Genomic DNA, 23047 nt, shown 5'->3' on the forward strand with positions numbered 1-23047 from the left:
ATGGGGCTTTTGCAGCCCCCCTGGGGTTCTGGAGCCTTTGGGCAATTTTCCACATGGGGTGGTTGGTAATCCAGTCTTGGTAGAGCTGCTCCTCTCACGGTGTTATATTATTACAGATTGGATTATTTAAAGTATATTGATGCATCGACAGGTAAACAGCCATCTGATTTAGATGAAGCTCATTTTGAGTATTTTATATACTTTTGGGCACTTAAAGTCATATTGCAGTAACTGAGCAGATGTTTGAAATTAACAATCTTGATCTACAAAGTAACTAGTGCCTAGCTGTCAGATAAATATAGTGGAGTAAAAACAAAGCTGGATTACCACCTCGGCAAAGTGGAAACCTGCCCAGGGACCACAGACCCCAGGGTCCGCAAAATCCCGAGGTTTACTGCATGTCACCAGGGTTTTGGTCATTTGTGGAGGGGTCTTATATCAAAATCTAGCTTCAGGACCTTAACTGTTTTAGTTTTTGACAAAACAATCCCCAGCGGATGTAGTCTGTTCAGTCGAAATGCAAACTCAGTAGCTATAATCATATATCATTTGATTTTGTAACTCAGTTCACATATAAGGACCATGTGATATAGCTGAAAGGACAAGAGGAAGCTAGTAAGTAGTCCCTTTGTTGGGATGGTTTTGTCAAACTATATGTCCAAGGTCAAGACTGATTTTTCTTCCTGATTTAAATTAATTTAGATTATATTATGCTTATACTGTGCATGTTCCCAAATATTGTGAAATGTGGGGTAGTAGGGGGTGCATAAAAGGTTGGTCTGGCCACCAGTAAAAAGTAGACTATATTATTTCCCTCTAAAATTAGCGTAAAGTAGTGGAACAAATGCATAAAGTAGCTTGCAAATGCTCAATTACCTCAGAACTACTTATGCACAGTACTCGAGTAAATACAGTCAGGTACTTTCCACCACTGAGTGCTACTGTAGTTGACTGAGCTAGATAAAAATGGAGCACCACTGTCCCCTACAGATTGAAATCGGCGACCGCCGAGAGAGCACAAAACCGGTTTCCGGACAATCCCGAACACCAACGAAGACAACCTCCCCTCTTCTTCCCTTCCTCCCTCCCTCCTCCCCTTCACGCCTAATGTTGCTGTACCTCCAACCCTCCCCTCGTATCAGAGGAGTAGAAACAACAAGCCGCCATTTTGTTTGTGAGGACAGACCGTCAGAAACAGGAGGAGATAACCGAGAGAAGGACCAAATCTGGCCCCCTACGACAGTCGCTCCGGGAACCGCCGGGGGAAGAAAGAGTGGTGAAATCCTGTCCGTGTTATCAAGAAAGCCAAAGCATCACCAAAAAGATAAGACGTCAGTGGAGGGAAAACCGAGTCGGTGATATATATGTATACATGAGAAGGAAATACTCCGAAAAATCCAAGGAAGGGGGTGTTTTGCGGAGCGGAGACGGAGAGGAGAGGCGGAAGGGAGCTATATATTATCATAACGAGGAAAAACCTGCGAAAAAGGGGAAAACACCAACATGAAAAATCATTATGTGTCCGTCGCGGAGGAAGGAAAGAGCCCGCATAGACAATTATATAAATAAATTGCTGCCGGGCAGAAGGGAGAGGTGGAAAGAAAGACGGGTTTAAAGAGAAGGGGAAAATTGCCAGGATCAACACGAAGGGGGGTATTCTCCATCACAAAGAGTCAATGAGAGGATTTTGTCAGCCCAAAATAATTTAGGGGGGTGTCAACATCATTGTGCCGATCTGAAGCTTTCCGCTTCCGAAATAGCCATAATTTCTTAACGATCCACCGTCAAATTTGGTCACATTTTCGCCGGTCGCCCTAGCTGTGCTCCTGTTTTTTGTGAAGATCTTTCTGTTTCTCTTCGCTTGCACGGCAAAGACAGCCTATAAGCAGTGATTGACAGGTGTATTTTTTTGGGATATTTATCATTCTTTTCATTATCTGAGATTTCAAGAGTTTTTAAACCAAGCGAAAACCGGAGGAAGAACCTCTTCTGGAGCACAAGATAACTAACCCCACAGATCGTCCTCTGCAAAATAAAACTAATTGGATCAATCTGACTGCCCGCTGATTGCCAATTAGCGCTGTGATTGGCCTCAAGAACTTTACTGTCAAAGAAATAAAGTCTGCATCCGAATCTGTTGCACAAAAACTGTGATTTTTGACAAGATTTTCTATTTTCAACCTCTGCCAACCCTGCTGACTGCAAGACGCATAATCGCGCAAAAGGGTTGCAACAACCAAATGTGCAATACGAGTCTGTTCTTTCTGACCCAGTGCCTTGCATGGCCATACACTAAGTGCACAATTTAGTCTGCTTGCACATGCAAAAGAGAACTCGTGCATGGAAATAGACAACCGCAATAGATTTTCTTTTTATCTGAGTTACTGCAAGTGTGGGACTCCGGTGTTTTCACCTCTCTGCAGAACTATTACTCCATCTATTCAGTTACTGTTAAGCCAATGCACATTGTTTCTCAGTATTGCACTTGAGACTGCCACTTACGCTTTAACTGTATTTTTAAAGCTACTGCTGGTGGTCTCCACACTGGCTTACTGCCTTTTTGATTAGCAAACATAAAGGAATCGGTGGCATTGAGAGCAGGGGGATGTCTGGTAAGGTGAGAGAAACGGTAAACGCAACCGAGGATCTCATAACTGTTGCATGAGATATTGGCCTTCAGAAGTTAACACAGGACTACCACTGGCTTGCGTTTTTGGATCACAATTACCATTTTTCTACCCACACCGAGGTTCTCCACCGGCGCGTTTCAGACTTTAAATACAGGATTTCTCCGCTGACTATGGCGGGCAGGACTGAGTGCATCACGGACGACGGATCTTGGGACAGTTTTTGTGTCGCAGAAGAGGCTACATGAGGTTGTCAGAGGGCCGTACGCTTGCCCTTTTTGCCGACTCCACCTTCCCACCTCCTCCTCTTCAAATCTGTGAAGAAACAAAATCTCCAACAGGGGAGGGGGACTGATATCTGCAGAGAGGAATAAACCGAGAGGGAGAACTGTGAGGGAAGGAGTTCAGCATTGCTGTCTTCTCCCCTACCGTCCCCCAAGCGGTGGGGGAACGATCAGAAGTATTTCTTTAAGGAATAAGGAGACGCAAATAGGGGAAATACGTCTGCCCTCCTCGGATCTACAGCATTATTTTAATTCGTCAAAAATATGGCCGATAATGTCCTGGAGTCCGGCCCGCCTTCAGCCAAGAGGCCCAAGCTGTCCTCTCCAGCTCTCTCGGTGTCTGCCAGTGATGGGAATGGTAAATATAATGCATGCATTACTTAGTCGGAGAGTAAACATAAACAAACTTAGACTGTTAGTGTATCAATCACTGGTCAGTCTTGGACGTCCCTGCAGAGTTGCACAGCAACTTGGTTGGTCTGAAACAGAGCTGCTCCATAATTAATCCATTTAAAGATGAATATAGTCGTAGTTTAGTTAAAGAATGGCTAGTCTTAAAATTTGGATTACTAAAGGGAAAACATGATGTAGCGCTGGCGGTAGGAGCAACTTTCTAGCAGTGATGTTTTGATGTGTTAGCCTTAACAGGCTAACTAGCTACTAACTATAACATCCACCTCCAAACAATGGAAGAGTCGAGTCACCCCAGTTTGCTTCAAGTTGTCTAGCTACTTTTAAAAGTTAAGTAATTGGAAACATGAGAGTGCATACACATGGAACACCAGGCTTCGCAAATACTCAGTAAACAAAGAGACACAAATTCTGTTTCCAAAACAGCCTTAGGAGAAAGTAACTGTAACGGAGCGAGCTAGCTAACTAGCGAGGCAGATAACCCTACCGAACCGGCTCAGCTGAGCTCAGTAGCTTGCTAACAGTGGAAATAAGTGATAATTAGCTAAACCTTATTGGTCATCAAAGGGACTTTTTTTCTTATTTGGTACTAATTCTTTATTTAGTTGTAGAAAAAGTCATTTGGGGTCACGAATACTAAACGTGTTGTTAGCGGTGAATATGCTCTATTTTAGTGAACTGTTGTCGTATACCAGCTAGCCATTGTTCGATACTTCATTAAAGTTGCGCTCAGCGTTGTTGTCCAGCTGAAGGTGTAGCTGTGTGTCAGTTTTAACTGCGTTTTGGCGTTTAATGAAAGGGCTAAATCAGCCGCAGACTCTGAAACGTTTTCTTTCATGTCCTTTTGTTCAAAAGCATTTAGTTTCTCAATTGGGCTACCGACGAAGCCCACTCTTGTTCACCCTCCATTGTCTGACTTTGTACGGCAACACTGAGCTGAACTTTTTGCAGTTTACTTTGCAAAATACTACAAAACTTAACCCAAGCAGAACATTTGAGTGCCTTCACCTTGATTGTGAATTATCGTCCTCTTTTGTTGCATCCTGTTCTGAGTAAACACACAGAACCGATTTTTTTGTAGTGTTTAGTTGATGCTGTTTTCAACTGTAAATTATACGGTTAATATATAGGGCATAACAATTATTTCTTGTAAAACAAAAAGATTAAAGAACTGTAGACTTTATAATGTAAATTGGGTAACGATTGGTGGCCACACCAACAGATCTCCAACTGGATAAGCAAATAAATTAATGTGAATTTCAAGCTTGATGCACGCGCAATTTCTTACAATATCTGGTCTTCTACTGCAGTGAGGCAAGTCAGGAAGGGATGAAACTAGTCTCATGCATGTATTTTATCAAACACTGGCAGAGCATATCTTCTACAAGGTAGCATCGATTGTTTCAGGAGAATTTAGTTAAATGTTAACATGGAAGAAGCCATCATAAAAAAAATCAAACATGCGGGTTATGTTTTCTTCAGACCATCTGAAGAGAACAACTTCGTTTGTCACCATTATCGTAGTGAGCTCACTGCCTTTTTCTTTATGGTGTTGAATTAAAGGAGTACTCTAGGAAAATGATTTTGATTTTAAAATAATTAAGTATACTATCAAATGACTTTCCTTTTTAATTTTCCTCCTGTTGCAGTGGATATGACTTCTGATCCTTTCATCTCTGTCAAGCTCTACAACATAAGATCCATGTAGATCCAATGCCTACCTACCAACGTACAGTAGTGTTTACCCCTCTGTGGCTTCTCACCCTGACCCTACTGTGTTCACTCGCCATGTTTGGCACCGTAGCAAACCCCAAAACTGATGCAGAGGAGGGGAGTCGAGGCTGTACCATACTTAAAATTTAAAGGGATTAATCTTTTTTAAAAATGGCGATGTATGCAGCGCAAATTGTAAATTTGAGTTTTTCCTGAGTTGTCAACTCTGTAAACCAAATCCTTATTTTTCTGGTTGTTAAGGTTTCTGTTTCTCTTCCCTAATGTCCAGATTTTGGTTCACTCTTTGACCTGGAGCATGACCTCCCAGACGAGCTCATCAGTTCCTCAGACCTGGGGTTGACCAACGGAGGGGATGCCAGCCAACTCCATACCAGTCTTGGAGGGGTCGTAGGAGGGATTGGTGTGGGAGGAGGCCAGGATGCGGCTGCAAAACACAAACAGCTGTCTGAACTCTTGCGCGCTGGAGCACCAGCACAGCAGGGTGGTCCTACTTCCAACAGCCCCGCACCTGGGGCTTCCATGGGGATGATGGGGGGTGTCAGTGTTTCCCCTGGTGGACCTCAAGGCATTCCCCCCCAGGGGCAGCAGCAGCAACCTGGATTAATGCAACAGGTTGGGATGGTCGGAGGGGTTGCAGCTCTTAATCGGGCATCTGCCATGATGGGTGCCCAGAAGGGCAACACTGGACAGCAACAGCAAGGGCTGATGGGGGGGCAGGTGATGAATGGGTCAACCAGAATGGGTTACCCTGGCAGTGCAGGCATGGGTAACAATAGTAACTTGTTGGCAGAAACGCTACAGCAGCAGCAGGGCGGCCAGCCAATGGTCCCGGGGGGTCAAACAGGGATGAGACCACAGCAACCCGGCACACTGAACAAGGTAAGCACACTCAAAGCAGCGGGGACAGTCAATACATGCATTTCCCATCTCAGTAACAACTATTTTATAGCAAATTATCAGTTGTGGTAAACTAATTTTTAACCGAGGCTAAGATGTTCCAAATGTCATCCCAAACAAAGTGTGTGTGCTGAATCCCACACCTGCATGTACTTCTCAAATACAAAAAGACCTATCTAAAACTATTATTTGGGGTTTGTCTTTTACAGCCCACTGCTTGTGTAAATGCGAAACACTGAAGTTTCAGATTGCCGTTCATATCAGTGGAAATGTATCTGATTGGTCTGGATGGAATTTTATAAATTTGACCCATCTTCACTTTAGTAAAGTAATTCAGAAAGGAAAACTAATGGTAATTTCACCCTAAAAACTATTTAGACTTTGGTTTGATTTTGTAAAACAGTATTTTCGGGTATGGCGCACAAAAGGCAGACACAGCTTTTCAGAGCTGACTGAAGCTGTAGACTGAAGTAGACCGATAGTAGCTTATCTGAGAGACTGCTGAAGACGAGTTCTCCAGAGCAGGTGCAGGTATGAGTGTGGTTATGTGTTATGCATCACTCTTTGCTCTATGGTATTGATGGTTAACCTCCTTGCTAGTCGATATGCCACACGACAGTTGTGATTTGAAGATGTGAAGGAAGTACTGCGAACAACTGTGTTAAGTGGCTTAATTGAGGTGTATTTCTCCAACTACATAACGCAATAACTTGATGCTTTGTGGCTGTGCACCAACAAACACAGGATTTGTTTTGAAATGTACCGTAGTTAAAATATCATCAGTAATGTAAATGTATTAGCCATGCTTTTTTACTGCTCGTCCTTGTTACACATGGGAAATTATGTAGTTTTAGCTCATCGCCAAACTCAGTAATCAGAGTTATTTTCACTTAAAGCTCAGATGCAGAGATTAACTGTTTTTCATAAGACTCTATGGCTCCCATAGCAACAGTTAACAAACCACTTCCCATTGTTGCTAGTATTGGAGCACCCTTACTAGATCTTCAGCCATAAGTTGAAGATTTTTTTTCAGCTTCTCTAGCATCAGGCCTAAATTATTGTGGGCTGGATCTGAGACCACAGCTGGTGGTGACCCTTTTTTACAAAGCCTAAAATGTGACCTTTAGATCATGTCCTAATTTTGTCTCCACGCATCTGTGCTCCTCCTCACTGTCTCTCATCCTATCTCTATTCCTTCCCATCCCCCTCATTTTCTTATTGTCTCCTGTCACCCTGCTTTCTAGATGAATATGATGGCCAATGCGGGCCCCTATGGCGGTCCGTATGGCCAGTCTGCTGGCCAGGGGCTGCCTGGAGCAGGGCTGGGCTCACAGCTCCAGAATAAGGCAGGCCTGCCCAACAGTATGGCCGCACAGTTCAACATGGACAAGAAGGCGCCACCGGGTCAAGGCATGCCTGGGATGGTAGGATGTTTTTATTTCTGTTTTACAGGTGCATAAAGTCTGTAGCCATCATGGAGGCCTCTTATATTAATGCAGATTTTGTTTGCATCTAAACTGAAATCCCTGGAATGGTTTAAAGTAGAACTAAATATTCACATTTTAGGATCACACACTTTCTCATAGTGCACCTTTGACACACCATTACTCGAGGCTGTCACGGTACAGCTCTTTGATGACAGTGTTGACAACTGTAGGAATTTTAAAAGCTCCCTACAACTACTGACCCTGATAAATTTGTTATGTTTTCATCTGCTAAATCCCGACAGGAATCTTAAACTTGTCCACAAACAGAGCAGAACAGGTAGCCTTATAGCAACACGGGGGTGTCATCATTGCAGGTAACGAAATCTCAGGAGAGGGCACCTACTCTTGAAGAGTTGGCATTTATCAAGTTGAAACAACATTTATGGCAAGTTTGTGCAGTTAAGAGGTGACTGTAACTTGGAACACTTGTTCAAGCAAACCTCACAGGGAAAAGTAAGAGAGTCAATGTTTTGCATGAGGGCTGTTGTGTAATTCCTGCCCTAAGAGTCGTAGGAGGCTAAGGATTGGAGTCCGCCCCACATTCTTGGGTCATCAGTTTGTTTCAATATAAGAAAAGCTTTTTTTCAGGTTAGACTGTTCATTTTTATATCTTGTCTCCACTAAAGAGTGCATGGGTGGTGCTGATATATGTTAAAACATGCTAGTTTATTTTGGAAAAAGCTCACTTTTACCAATTAATCTGAAATTGAAAGCGAGAAATTAACTAGTAGATAAATTATCTGCAAATAGGTATACAGATATTTTAAATAAACTCATACTAATCTCAAAGGGGGAGCAGCCTGGGCTGACTCCTTGGGTGGCTAGGCAGAACATCATTGACATGGTTGCCTTGCATAGGATTTTAGTGAAGAAGTAGCTTAGGTCATAATTACAATTACCTCAGCTACCTCAGAGAAATTAACCCTTTTGAAGTGAGGCTTAAGATCAACCCAATGTACCAGAATTGCCCTGCCAGACTGCAGTGAAAGTCTGTAACCTGTACGTGAATGTATGGAGAGACATTTATGACTTGAGTTTTTTTGGTTTGTTTTTCTTAGCTCATTTAAACTCCTCATTAAATTAGCGGGTGGATTTTCTCCATCACTTTTTGTATCCCCTGTGTATTCCTCAATCTGTCACACGCAATATCTCAAATGCCAATAATTCTTATGAAAGGTGGACTTCAGGGATGTATTGGTCAGTCCTCAATCAATATCAGCTTATAGAAATGATCAGTAGTCAATGGGGCTCAGTTTCATTGAAGGCTTGAGTTATTTATTGCACTTAATTCTATTTGGCTTTAATTAAACACAGGTTTGATCTGTTTCTTTCATTCATTCTTAAAAAAGTTCTCCTGTTTTTAATATAAAATTGCTGGAAGCATAGTTGTGAAATAGATTTTTTGCTCCTTTCTTGGCACTGTAAAATGCCAGAGCATTTTAGTGTTTGAATTATTTATCTACTTATTAAAGTAAAGTATACTTAAAGTATTTATTTTCAAGTATTAAACAAAAGACATTGCTTCATGTTCTTCCAACAGTAAACACCTAATCTATGTCTAATAAATATTTGGACAAACATTTTAGTTATTTTACACATGGTCAGACTAGTAATTTTGCAGTAAGAAAATTCCACTATACATGTACCTGTGTTGAAATTTTATTTTCCTACTGTAATAGCACAAAGTCTTGGTAAAATTGATAATTGAATTGATTTGTTACCTGCCTTTAAAGCTCATCTATGCTTTCTCTTTCCTGTCTATCACAAGGCCTCTCAGCAGCAGCCACCTGGAGCGGTTGGCGGTGTATCTGTCGGTGCTGCAGTGGGAGGCGCCCAGGTTGGGCTCAATGCCGTAGGGGCAGGTCCCGGCACAGCGCCCCCTACTGCAGACCCTGAGAAGCGGAAGTTAATTCAACAGCAGCTGGTCCTCTTGCTCCATGCACACAAGTGCCAGCGGAGGGAGCAGGCCAATGGCGAAGTGCGGCAGTGCAATCTGCCCCACTGCCGCACCATGAAGAATGTGCTCAACCACATGACTCATTGCCAAGCTGGCAAGTCCTGCCAGGGTGAGTCTGCTGAATTATGCTGATTGCTGGTGTGTGGTTTATATCATGAGCCACTAGGCAGTGTTTAAAGTTGCAAAAGTTGTAATGTATCTATAGCAATCCCCCTGTTGGTTTTGTATGTCATTTATATTCCTTTTTGTTTTCCTCCCAGCTTTTTGTTGTATGGACAACAGATGGAGTTATTCTCTCTTTAGGTGGCTGTTCTACTATCACTTTTCCTTGCTCCTACTCTCATTGAGTTGCCATCTGGACATAGTTTTATTGTTCTGAATGACTCATACAATTACTTTGTTAGTCTCTGGCCTCTCTCTTCCTTTTGACTCTTAGGTTTTCCTTTTTTCTCTCATTCTTTCCTTGTCTAATTGTTTTTCTCCCTCCTTCACTCTGTCACATTTTCTCACTGCATTTGTTCTCCTTGTTCTCTCTTTTTCACTTTTATTTTCTCAAGTTTTCCATTTCTGTCTCTTCTCCTCTAGTGGCACACTGTGCCTCATCCAGACAGATCATCTCTCATTGGAAGAACTGCACACGACATGACTGTCCTGTATGCTTGCCACTGAAAAACGCTGGAGACAAGAGGAACCAGCAGTGTAAGTGTTTTTTACTCTGTGGCTATGTGTTTGTATGTCTATTTTTGAGCAGTATACATTCTCATGGTTATCACTGAGCTATTACACAGGATCTATCATGAAATCATAAAGGATCTTGTAACTAACCATTAAAATGCATGATAGTGGGCTTGAATCCACACAATCTCATCCTTTGTTACCTCTCCCCATCTCTTTCTACTGTCAATCCTCTCTTTTCCCTCTCATTCTCTTGACAGCTCTTGTCAACAGTGCAGGGGTGGGTTTGGTGAACTCTTTAGGTTCAGGTGTGCCAGGTGGACAGTCCAACACTTCAAATCTGAACCCTCCCAACCAGATTGACCCCAGCTCCATAGAGAGGGCCTACGCTGCACTAGGCCTCACTTACCAGGGCAACCAGATGCCACAGCAGCAACCACAGGCCAACATGCCAAACCAGGGGCTGCAGGGGCAGCCTGGGATGAGGACTCTAAACACCATGGGTTAGTTTGTAATGCCGCCATGCCTATCGCAAATTATATAGTAACCTACTAGGATTATCACTGAGTATGGATGTTCATTCTTGATCTTGTTACGATTTGAAGATGCATCGTACACCGAATGGTGGTGGTGGTGGGGGGGGGGCATCTTCCTCAAGCTGGGGTCCTCCACCAGAGGCCTGGGAGTTTTTGAGGGTTCTGCAAGGAATCTTAGCTGTTCCTTGGACTGCACTCTTTTTAGACAGAGACCTCAGATGTTAAAAAAATATATATAATATACTGTGTATATATACACCATTCAGCCAGAACATTATAACCGGTAACTGCTTTTAATGTTGTGTGAATGTTGTGGCCAATCAGTGTATCCACACAAGATGTTCATTACAGCAGCTTTATTCCAAAAATACTGTTGTCTGTATTATACAATTAAAATCCATATCCTTCAAACTCTTGAACTCTCTTTCCAGGAGGAAATTCTATGGGTGTGAATGGTGGAGTGGGAGTGCAGCCCCCCAACCAACAGTCCACCCTACTACCAGATGCCATGTTGCACAACAACATGAATGCACAGAGGTATGACTACTTTTCAGATGTCACAGCTGTTTACTTTTTCTTAAGTCTGGATGTTGTCATTTAACAGACTTTCACAACGTCAAAATTACCTCTGTATTTGCTGAAGTCTTACTCCTCATTTGCCTTCTTCTCTGTTGTTTCCCTCAGTTTGATGAATGACGGTGTGGGGAACCTGGGCTCCATGCCCACAGCAACTCCTCCTTCTGCTGCAGGCATAAGGAAGTCTTGGCATGAAGACATTACACAGGATCTCCGCAACCACCTTGTCCACAAACTGTGAGTCTGCTGTGTCCTCAAAGTGGCCCCAAAAAATGTCACTATGGGCGTGAGCTAGTGAAATGAACTAATTTGAATATTAGCTAATTTTTAGTGCCATTGTCAATTGGTTGCCTCTGTCCTCAAGTTAATTGTGGCTGTGTGTCCTTTCTGCGTGTGCACGTGTGTGTGTGTGTGGGAGCAGCGTGCAGGCCATCTTCCCCACTCCTGACCCAGCTGCACTGAAGGATCGGCGGATGGAGAATCTGGTGGCTTACGCTAGAAAAGTAGAGGGGGACATGTACGAGTCAGCCAACAGTAGGGTAAGAAAGCAACAACAAACGCAGAGAATTAAGTCATGTGGCATAACTCTCAGTTCCCAGTTAAGGAATGAGGAAATAAAGTGTATTTATTTTATGCACTGTTGAGCTTAACCTTGTAACATCCTTCCTCCCTCCTGCTGCATCTCCTTTTAGGCGGAGTACTACCATCTGCTGGCAGAAAAGATCTACAAGATCCAAAAGGAGCTGGAGGAAAAGAGGAGGACACGGCTCCAGAAGCAGGGCATGATGCCTGGCCAACCTGGATTACCTTCCTCAGGCCTCCCCCAGGGGCCTCCCAGCATGGGACAGCCGCCCATGGCCCCGGGGCAACCCCCAAGTAAGTAAACATACTGTTTTTACTTCCCTCATACACTTCTGTGTATACATAGACACACATGAATGCATACACCCATACTGCTGGCATGCAAATAATACAAAAGGAATTTGATTGCTCAATTTTTAGATTAGTCTTTGCTGATCAGAATTTTCAAAAGTTTAGATGAAATATAGGTCATGGAAAAATGTAGATTTGAAGCGGAAAAAGAGAACACACACCACTAGTCCACACTACTTTACTACTATACTTACATACTTTAGTATGATGAAGTTTGTTTGCCTCACTTTTCTCCTTCTTAAAACGTCATCTGTGGTTGTGTTGGTATTCTTTGATTTCTTTAACTCTTATCAACCTGTCAGATGGTTCTCACGCCGATCCGTCCATGGTCCGGCCAGCTGGACCCAATCAGATGGTCAACAGGATGCAGAACCCAGCAGGTACATCTAGTCAATATAAATGACACTATTACAAAGGCATGTTAAGTGAACAGATTGAGAGAAATGTAATGTGGTTTAAATAGTAGGTCCACTTCCAAGGTTAATAGAAATGCGAGTCCTTTCAATTGCAGAATAAGATTCAAAGCTGCTGGAGATATTTAAAATGGTGTAAATTAAAGGGTGGGTTCATGCAAATTACGAGAAAATGTTTTTTTTCTCACATCTCTAGTGATATCTAGCAATGTATATATTTTTGGTTTAATTTGTTCCACCTGAATGCAAAAGAGGCGAACAGAATTTTGTTTTTATAATTCTATGGTTTCAAATTAGAGTCAAAGATCTTGAGATTGTAAAGTGATGTTCACAAATGATTCCAAAGCTTGTATTTGTAAACCAACCTTTGAAAACCTGTAAAAGAAATCTGCATGAGAAATTCAAGTTTGTACCTGTGTAGAAAAGAGTTTTTTTTTGTTTGTTTGTTTGTTTGTTTGTTTTTTAAGAAAAAAAAAAGTGAGTCTTTTTTTTGAACATCTGTGTACAGATACAGAACAGAAAACAGAAAACTGTGTGTAAAACTCACTGCTTAAAGTTCTCACACTGTTTGTGACTCCAAAGTTACAAGTATGAATTTTGACACTGTTTTTACACCTGAATCTGATTGGACAATGACAATCCAATCACAAAGCAGAGTCCAATCAGAGGGTAGGTGGTTCTGTTGCCTTCATCTCCGCCATAGGTCCTGAAAGTGTAGTAGATTAAATTAACTCATAGAATTTGTACTTGTAACTCGTGCCATATGCACATGGCTGCAGTGAGTGTAAGGTTGTTTGATAAAACTGTGTAATTTTGTGGTTAGCCTGATAGCCATGCTAGCTCTCTTATGCTTACAACCCCGACCCTGATTTTTGCTTCAGCAAATCCAGTCAGACTTGTCGTTTTTAGTTTATTCACTGACATTACCGTAGAGCAGTGTTTTTACAAAGTCACAAACATGCTCATATTAATCTACAAAATGCTTTCACACTTTACTTCTCAGAAGTTATGGTGTCATGATTTTCTGTCTGTTCAGCTGCTTGTTAAGTTGTCTCAATTTTGCGTCAGCAAAGAGAACAATAGTCTAGTAAGTTTACTTATTGGCCAACAGAGAAAGCGATGCGTCAGACTGCCCCCCCCCCAGTACAAACACAGCCTGTTATGCATATACACTGTGAATTTTCAATTTCAGCATATCATTACCAATCAGAAATTATTTATTTTTCCCACGTATAAATTGTACTTTTTAATTTTAAAACATTTTAATAAAAATTGATAGCCCCTGTGTGCACATACCATCGGTGCTTTTGTTCTCCTTCCCTCTCCCTTTGATATCTCTCATTCCTGTCATCCTTCACTTACAGGAATAAACCAGTTTGGTCAGATGGGGATGCAATCAATGGGTCAGAGATCGACACCTCCTCTTCCTCTTAATGCTCCAATGAACCAGGTTGGTATCACTGTCACCACTGTCAAATAATTTTCCAAAATTGATACTAAGGCACCGAAAAGGTTAAGATGCTGTTATTTCTCAAACCTAAGTGCTGTGAGAAATCTAAGGTGTGAAAAAGGAGGGTACACAAAAGGTAAAGAAACAGAAAATCCACAAGAACCATGTTTAGTGAAGTTCTAATTTGCATTAAAAAAATCATGCAATTGTCAGGCAGCACTAGATCGTTGGCTGTAATGATGAGTTATTTATCCAAGACTTCACATGTCCCTTGATGTCTCCTTACCAGATGGGTATGGGAGCAACAAGAATGGGGCAACCCAATGCCACCCAGTTACAGAACCAGTACCTTCCCGCAAGCCAGTTTCCTGGGTCCAGTCCTGGACTTGGTTCTGGTCCTGTTGGCATGAACCAGCAAGGGTCCCAGACTGCAGTACCACCGGTGAGGATTAAATCGCAGAGTGACAGTACCTTGTTATGTATAGATAAGTTTGATTGTCGCAGGAACTTGGGTCTTTGCAAAAGTCTGTGATATAATGAAATTCAGACATATTTTCAGCTGAATTTGGGAAACCTGCCAATTGAATGTGAATGATGTTGAACATAGAGATTAACTCTCAGAGCAGCTTGGGTGGTGATGAATACTGTATATTTAACTGACCTATTCTCAGGATTTTGGCATATAATTCATGACCACTTCGAGCGATGTATCACAGTTTTTCATTGGCTCTATCCAGAAGTTTTAGAGTTGTTATTAGTCAGACTCATGTTGTTCTGTATTGTTTCTCTCATACTCTGTGGATTGATCTTTTGCAAAGTTTTATATAAAATCATTTTGGTGTTAGTTAAAAAGACCAGGCTTTTCTTCTTTGTCTAACCTCTTTGTCTTAACCTCTATAGCAGAACCAGATGTCAACGCCGCCTTCCCTCCCAGCCAGCAGCCCTGCAGCACAGTCCGCGTCTTCTACTCCTGGCTCCGGAGCCCCTGGAGGCTCCATGGGGTCCAGTAGTGCCAGTGGTGCTGGGCCTCTACCCAGCCTACCTCCATCCTCCACCACCACCCAGCCCAACTCCTACCCTCACTGCCCATCCATCCGAACCAACTCCCCATCACCAGCACGCAGCTTAACGCCTCAACCCCATCAAACGCCCCCCACGCTACCTGGTTCTCAGACCCCACAGCCACAGACCCCAAGCACACCCCAGCTGCCCCCCCCACAGCACCCCCAGCAGCAACAACAACCACAACAACAGCAACCGATGGCTGCTGCTGTGAAGCAGCAGCCATCGGGGCTAAACTCTGAGAAGGCCAGTCAGCTTCCACAGCAGCCGCTTGGGGGTGTGGCGTCCTCAGGCCCCCAAGCAGGTCAGGCTTCTTCAGTGCCTAACCAGAATGCTCATGTGCCACTGCAGCTGCCCCAGACCCCAGTGAGTAGATCACACTGCTTTCATTACTTTGCTCACTTAAAGAAAAACTTAGTTTTTCTTAGACCAATTTTTAAGCATTATTCAGGGATGCTCATGGCTTCCCAGTTGCTCCGGTTCAGAAATGTATGGGGTGCTTGATCCCAGTTACACTCTAATGCAACTTATTTTTGTTTCCTCTTAGTCACAGGGAATAAGAAAAGTGCATAAAAATGGAAAAAAAAGAAAAATTGAATGGCGGAAAAAAAACAAAGAAAAATAAAAAAAAAGATTTTATGGATAAATTAAGTGTTTGTTGGTTTTAAAAAAGTCCAAGAAAATAAGTTTTTGGAAATTAATGGATGGTCTTCAAAATACTTGAAGGACAAATAAATTTGAGGAAGAATGAAATGAAACAAGTCTTTAAATGGATTACAAAGAAGTTGTGAGTGAGTGAGTATGGGAAACAAACCGAAAGCAAACGTCCTGTTTGTGGATTCTAACTTGCCATTTCTAAACCTCACTCGATCTCTGTCCTTTTGTCTCAGCTGTCTGTGAAGCCTTCTCTGACAGCAGATGGTCAGGTATCTTCTCCGGCCTCAGTCAACAGCAGTATTGATCCCAGCTCCCAGCTTGCACCAGCAGATGGCCCTGCTCCCAGCCAGGAAGAGGTTAAAATGGAGGTGAAGAAGCAGGAAGAGGATGACGAAGGGGCGGAATCACAAAGAGAAGGCAAGGGAAAGATGGGCAAGGGTCAGCCTGACATAAAGATGGAGGAGAAACCAGAGGTAAGATTGTCCATGCTGACTTACTGACACTTCAGGGTCTGAAAATCCTAGAAAAGTCTTGTCATCTAAATTTCAGGGCTAAAGTGATTTTATTAGTTAAATATAATGTCTTGGGTCTTGTATTCAGTTTCAGGAAATCATTATACTGACAATTAAATCTTCCTCTCAGATAAAGAAAGAGAAGCCTTTGGGAGATGGCTTTAAAGGCGAGCCCATGGATACATCTTCGTCATCAGTATCATCATCAATAGCAACAGGTGAAGACAAGAAGCCAGAGGTGAAGAAAGAGCCCAAACAGGAAGAGGACGGGTCAGGGTCAACAGTCAGTAACAGCTCCCCAGCCAGCACTCAGAGCAAGAAGAAAAGTAAGTTTGGTATCTTCACTGAGTTGTTGTTTTAACAGCTACCATTATCTGCACATTATTGGGTGGGCAGAGTAGTCAAAAAGTTAAGTCAAGTAAAGGTAGTAGTATGGCTATTCAGAACTAGAAGAAGTAGGTGTAAAACTAATCATCAAACTAATTAGTTCAGTGTAGGCCTGGCCAAATCAGGATTTAAAACGCAACTTTGCGTTGTTGACCTATAGAAAAGTGTCTTGACAGCGCTGACCTTTTAGGGGACGGAGAGCCGAAGAGTCCAAAAAAGTGTAGCTTAATAGCTGTGTTGCACCATTCACTTCTATATAACCACCTCTGTTGGAGTAAAAACTGCTCCACAAAAGATCAGTTGTTTGCAGAGAGTTATGAGACAAGGGTTGGAGTTACCAATACATTTTTTGAATAAAATGTGTGAACTTGTCCCAAGCTAAGTTAATGAGCTTGCCAACTGTCAAAATTTGTTAGCTTAGAGAGCTTTATTTTTCCCCTTTCAATAACTTTTTATTGAATTAAATGGTGTGCAATGGTAAACAAAAAGGCTAGGTGGAAGTAAAGAGAATAGTAGAGAGGAAATAGAGAAAAGTGCCAGGAGCTATTATGACTGACTAGTGCTAGCCCAGCTGCCCTCGCTAGCAAGTTAATGGTTAGCTTCACTAGTCATCATGTCACTAAGGTCCTGGCCCCACCTATTTTGCGCCAACTAACGAATAACAGTTCGTGGTGTGACCACTATGTAAGACTTCAGAAGTATCTACTGAAAAAAAACACTTGAGTAGTGAGTAAGCTTCAAACTCAAAGCCCAAAGTGAGCTAACTTTAGCACTGTCCAGTAAAGGCAACGACCCACTGAAAGTGGTATGTTGAAATTTTTCAAGATTCACTTCTCAAGACATAAAAACACCTATGCCTTTATTGGTGGGGTCAAGATTAAATCACCAGAAATGCACCAATTCTATCACATTGACTGTTTGGACTGACACATTTCGGCTTGTGTACCCTGAGCACTCTGTCTGTCTGTGCCATGCGTCTGATGTGTGCTACAAGTGTATTTAAATCCCACAGAGGAGTTTCACTGCCAGCCATCCTCAAGTCCAGCAGAGAGAAGAAGCTCTTCTGCCATCTGTCAATCGCTCTCATTTCTCATTTGTTTTTATCACTCCCCCTTCTCACTCCAGTCTTTAAGCCGGAGGAGCTGCGTCAGGCTCTGATGCCCACCCTGGAAGCTTTGTACCGGCAGGACCCTGAGTCCCTTCCCTTCCGTCAGCCGGTGGACCCCCAGTTACTGGGAATACCCGTACGTATTCGAACTAGTAACAAAACTAACCTGGTAAGGGACTGCACTGGCTGCCATTTTGCTTCAACTCCTCTGAAAACGTAGTTTTTTTTTTGTTTGTTTGTTTTTCTTTTTTCATCTTTAATATTTTTTTCTGCTTTTTCATAGTTATATTTTCAGAATCTATTTTATACATCTGCTTCCAGTTTCTTTAACTTTTTAGTTGATTTTTCTTTCATTGCATGTCAGAAGTTAAGAAAATTAGTTTTGTGTGTGTATGTGTGTGTGTGTATGTGTGTGTTTATGTGTGAAAGCTTGACATTTTGTTCTCTTTTCTGAAACTTCTTGTCATTTGTAAATCAAAGCAATGACTCTTATGAACATTTACCTTTACTTTGATGGAACTTTAGCGAAGGACAAAAAGTAAATGATATATGCAAATCAGCCAAAAAAAAAACATTAAAAATGATCAGTTTGGCAGTAATTACAGATTTTGACATCCAAATTTCAGTCTTTGTGCTGACAGCTTTTAATGCAAGTTTATTTAACTTAAATGGTTTTGTAGACACTCTACCCTTCGAAAAAAATATGTATTATTAAATGGCACAATATATATTATGTGACCTAAGCCTCCATCAGAGTATTCTGCCTAATTAATTAATGGCGGCTTGTCTTTCATAGCACTCAACAACAAAAAGGAGACGATAAAGAGAGTATATATGTCATCACAATGTGTATCAATGGGAAAATTCCAAAGGATGAACATAATTTGCTTTATACGCTCACAATAGTTCATGAGCCAGTTGCTTTCATTTATCACTTTAATTTGTTTGACTTTGCCTTTTGTCATAAATTTTTAGGTTTTAATTTGAATTATGATTTTGTTTGTAGTTTTCATCGTTGTATTCCATTGCTAGCTCTCTAGGTCAGTTCCTCGCCAGTAGTAGTGTCAGTGTTCAGGTGGGCAGTTTGTAGAGGTGGGACAATACCTTTACCCTCACTACATACAAATTAGGGGGAAAAGAATAATTGATAAGACTAAATATGCACTTCCATACAGGTAAAAACTATTGTATTGATAATAGAATGACAGAGTCAGTCCTCCCACTGCCTCATGCGATATGAAGTTTAATAAAGGCCGTTACTTGAGAGCAGTGATCAGCGAGCACCAGGCTATTGGCTCACCTCTCCTTCAGGAACCTCCACAGTCAAGTGATGCAAATTTCCACCTTTGTATAATTGTATAGCGCCGTTTTCAGATGAACATTCAGCCACTTATTGAAAATGTAAGTTACACACAAAGTGGTTGGATTTATAAACACTCCATTATTGTGATATGAATTTGGCTTTGTAGGTTGGAATGGTAATATGCATCACTTGTTTGTTCATGTGAGTGGTTCCATTCAGAGATGAGGGTCTGTTTCCTAACTCTTGTTGCCATGGGGACACTGAGATGGACCCTGCTCTTTGAGACCCCCCCCCTTTTTTTTTTTTTTTTGGTTGAATCTCCAAAAGGCCTTTCTTTTCCTCCCTGTCTTCCCCAATCTTTTTCCAAATGCTATTTTTGTTTGAGAAGAAGGGGAGGGTAGACAACAGGAACAGAAAAACAACTTGGAGACTCATCTGTCCCTCTTACATGCGCTTCACCTCAGCACTGTTGGCTTTAACTCCGTCATCATATTGCTACTCATGCTGCTGTCGTTGTTAATGCCAACCTATGTTGCTAAAAACAGTAACTCTCTGTCTGCCTGTTGCTGTTGCCACTGCTGTGTTCTTCTTGGTTTTGCACCCTGATCGCTACCCAGGCCTGAAAGCTTTGTTTGCTTTCAAACCTCCGCATAAAACCATTCACCTGGCTGTCAAACAGTGTTTATCACTGCGTGGCAAAATGAGTAAATGTACTTTTTAAGACAAATTGATAAATAATGATTACAGGATCTCAAGGCTGGGCTTTAGTTGCAATATGATCATATAAAATGCATATGTAGCTAGTTTTTACATTTTAGACTGTGGTTACCTGAGCAGCAGAGGACTGGATAGACTTGTGGCAGTTGCCTGGTCCCTGCTGCACTGTACAGATAGGTACTTGACATTAAATGTAGGGTGCAAACCAGAGAGCTGGAGGGCAGAAGTTGTCATGTCTCTCTGTTTGCACGCGAACCTTCTTCTCTGCAGCGCTCAACAACATTGTCCCCCTGCACCCTCTTCTCTCCCTACTCTGGTCCCACCTGGTCAACTGCAATGCCTTCATCACACCCGATGACCACAACACTGATGATGTTGATACTCTTCCTCCCTATCTACTTCGTCTTTTTCCCTCGGATGGCCAAACCATTCCGACATCTTCCTGCTCTTTTCTTCTCTCCTTCCTCTGACCCTTCTCAACTTTCCCTTGACCTGCCACTTGAATCCGGATGGCGCCCCCTCCAATCCAGGACTACTTTGACATTGTGAAGAACCCCATGGACTTGTCGACCATCAAGCGGAAGCTGGACACAGGACAGTATCAAGAGCCGTGGCAATATGTCGAAGATATCTGGCTGATGTTCAACAACGCCTGGCTGTACAACCGCAAGACATCCCGCGTCTACAAGTACTGCTCCAAGCTGGCAGAGGTGTTTGAGTCGGAGATCGACCCTGTCATGCAGGGCCTGGGATACTGTTGTGGGAGGAAGGTGAGGCAGGAGCAGGCATTTTTGTTTTTTACAATTTGTGCTGTCTGTGCAGGTGTAGAAAGACATGAAATATTCCATTCAGTGAAGACATTTTGCTTTTCTTTTTTTATTGAGCTAATTTATGGTCAGGATTTGGTTGTAAAGTAATAGATTGACATTTGGGGAAATACGCTTATTTGCTTTTGTTGCTGAGAGTTAGATAAGAGGATTGTTACCATTGTCATGTCTGTATGGTAAATACGAAGCTACAGCCAGCTAACGTAACTTTCTTTGTGCTAAGCCAAGCTGACCAACCGTAGCCTTATATTTAATGGACAAATACTAGAGTGGTATCATTCTTCTCATCTAACTCTCTGCCAAAAAGTGAATGCGTATTTCCAAAAGTGTCCAACTATGAGTTTATCTTGGTGCACCCTAGTACTGTATGCTTGTGTGAGAACTGTATGTATAAAAGATAACATTTATTCAGTTTGGGTCCAGTTTTCCTCAGATAACATGTGTGCAAACAACTTTTCATTTTGTCTTTTTTCTTGTTGCAGTTTGAGTTCTCCCCTCAAACTCTATGCTGCTATGGAAAACAATTGTGCACCATCCAACGTGACGCTGCCTACTTTAGCTACCAGAACAGGTAAGGGCTGTCGGCACATTGCAACACAAGCACACACAGATCACAGACCAAACAGCCTTCAGAGAGTAATCTGGTATATAGACATTTTGCAGCCAATGAGATCAGCTTATATGTGTCTTGTTGTATTTTGCACATTGGTTATATTTCCTACAGCATAGCATCAATCAATCAATCAGTGCAATCACAGATGAGTTTTAATTTGGCTTCAAATGGTTACCCTGGCACCATCTCCATCTCCATAGTTCACCGTTTTAATTTTCATTATGTTCTCATTCATAAAGTGGGCTCCTGTCTTCTTCAGCAGTTATTTATTTGTTGCACCATTGTTTCCCACGGAGTAAATTTACATGCACAATATGTGACTGCTTGCATTTTCTGATATTGCATAAATAGAGGGGGGGTATCCATTCTCACTACTAGAAGAAAGGTTCCCACTTTATAAATGAACTTAAAGGATGATGGGTCTCTGTTGCTTTACCATTTATTAATTTTTTTTCCTCATCCACCCTTTCATGTTTGGAGACTTGTATCCTCACTCCCTTGCTCCTCCACAGCTCCTAGTGGTTTTCTCATGTTGCTGTAATGTTGTTGTTTATCACTGGACGTCTGACGCTAATCTTTGCTTTGCCTTGGCTCTCTGTCCTCTGTTGGTTGTTGTTCACATCCTGTCCGTCCCTCCCTCCTCCATGTCCTCCCTCTCCCTCTCTGTCCCTCCATTGTCTTCGTCTGACCTGTAACGATTTATTTCACGCTTTTTTAATATTCATTTTGACCCCCCCCCAATCTCCCCCCCCCCCCCTTCTCCCCTTCTCTCCCTCCTTTTTTAACGCTTGTGATGTCTGCATTGGCCTGCTTTGGTGTGACCAATCATCCACTCCGAAATTTACGCGCAAAATCAAAACACCCGCCCACACAAAAACCCTGCATCACGATTGGCTGCTGCCTCCTGGCGACGACCTACCTTGCCCTCTGCCTCCTCCTGTGTGTCCGCCCCCTGGCCTGTCCTGCCGTGCCCTGATTGGCGGCTGCTTCTTCGTGCCCTCTCTGTGATTGGCTGTGCTGATGGCGAACGGTGTAGTTCACCAAAATATGGGCTTCTTGCTGACAGGTACCACTTCTGTGAGAAGTGTTTCAACGAAATCCAGGGCGAGAATGTTTCCCTGGGTGACGACCCCTCCCAGCCTCAGGCGTGAGTACTATTCCACTCTTGCCTTCCTCTCACACACAGCAGACAACAGCTGTCTCATCTAAAACCTACAGTTTCTCAAATAATGCTCATCCAGATGACCAGGCCTGCAGTTCTGATATTAGCAGCATCAGCAATGAAATATACCTGTTTTTCTGAACGCATTTATTTGTTTGTTTGTTTGTTTATTTATAACTCGGAAAGGTTCTGGTTACAAATAAGACGACACAAGCATCATAACCTCTTAACAACCAGTATTCAACTTTTTATTTACTCCTTGTCCTATAGCTGTACCATTCCATCAAATGACCCAAACCTTCTGTGGGATTGAACAATGTTTAACTGCACGACATGAGTTTGTAGTTACTGACCCACCAGCAGTTCAGTGGAATGGAAGAGATTAAAGATCACGAATATCTTAAACAAAAGAGAAAATCAATCATAGCAGCAGACACAAGATTTCCTGACTTTTAGTCCCTACTGTATAAATTCCTCTGTTTTTTAAATGTTGATTTCATCCTTTATTATATAGTTTAAGACACAGAGTATATATATATCAAGTATATATCTTATCTTAGAGGTGGATTATACAAATAATCAGTGTAACAATAAATTGGGATTTAAAATATGTAGCTGGCAGGCATATTTTATTTCTATAGGCATTTTCTGAATTTTGGATACAGGATTCTGCACATATCCTGCAGTCTACAGCGGATTACCTTGTTGTGTCAGTTATA

The 23047-nt window shown here is 42.2% G+C and overlaps 1 protein-coding gene across 6 annotated transcripts in view; it reads left to right on the forward strand.

Annotated features, from left to right (window-relative positions):
* The first annotated feature begins 1041 nt into the window (after positions 1-1041).
* Positions 1042-23047, forward strand: part of ep300b (E1A binding protein p300 b) — a 35705-nt gene continuing 13699 nt past the window's right edge. Inside the window, exons 1-20 of one of the 6 annotated variants that reach the window (XM_040123903.1) lie at positions 1042-3269; positions 5325-5935; positions 7198-7377; positions 9209-9506; positions 9983-10096; positions 10333-10575; positions 11040-11145; positions 11293-11421; positions 11606-11723; positions 11877-12060; positions 12420-12497; positions 13895-13980; positions 14270-14422; positions 14881-15408; positions 15933-16172; positions 16342-16537; positions 17724-17875; positions 20257-20496; positions 21036-21124; positions 22203-22313. In XM_040123903.1, the coding sequence (XP_039979837.1) occupies positions 3176-3269; positions 5325-5935; positions 7198-7377; positions 9209-9506; positions 9983-10096; positions 10333-10575; positions 11040-11145; positions 11293-11421; positions 11606-11723; positions 11877-12060; positions 12420-12497; positions 13895-13980; positions 14270-14422; positions 14881-15408; positions 15933-16172; positions 16342-16537; positions 17724-17875; positions 20257-20496; positions 21036-21124; positions 22203-22313 (3950 nt within the window). In that variant the 5' untranslated portion in view covers positions 1042-3175. The remainder of the gene's footprint in view (positions 3270-5324; positions 5936-7197; positions 7378-9208; positions 9507-9982; positions 10097-10332; positions 10576-11039; positions 11146-11292; positions 11422-11605; positions 11724-11876; positions 12061-12419; positions 12498-13894; positions 13981-14269; positions 14423-14880; positions 15409-15932; positions 16173-16341; positions 16538-17723; positions 17876-20256; positions 20497-21035; positions 21125-22202; positions 22314-23047) is intronic. The other 5 variants (XM_040123905.1, XM_040123908.1, XM_040123909.1 and 2 more) reach the window with 5 other exon arrangements.

Source organism: Xiphias gladius, chromosome 3, assembly GCF_016859285.1.
Source record: "Xiphias gladius isolate SHS-SW01 ecotype Sanya breed wild chromosome 3, ASM1685928v1, whole genome shotgun sequence".
Taxonomy (NCBI): Eukaryota; Metazoa; Chordata; class Actinopteri; order Istiophoriformes; family Xiphiidae; genus Xiphias; species Xiphias gladius.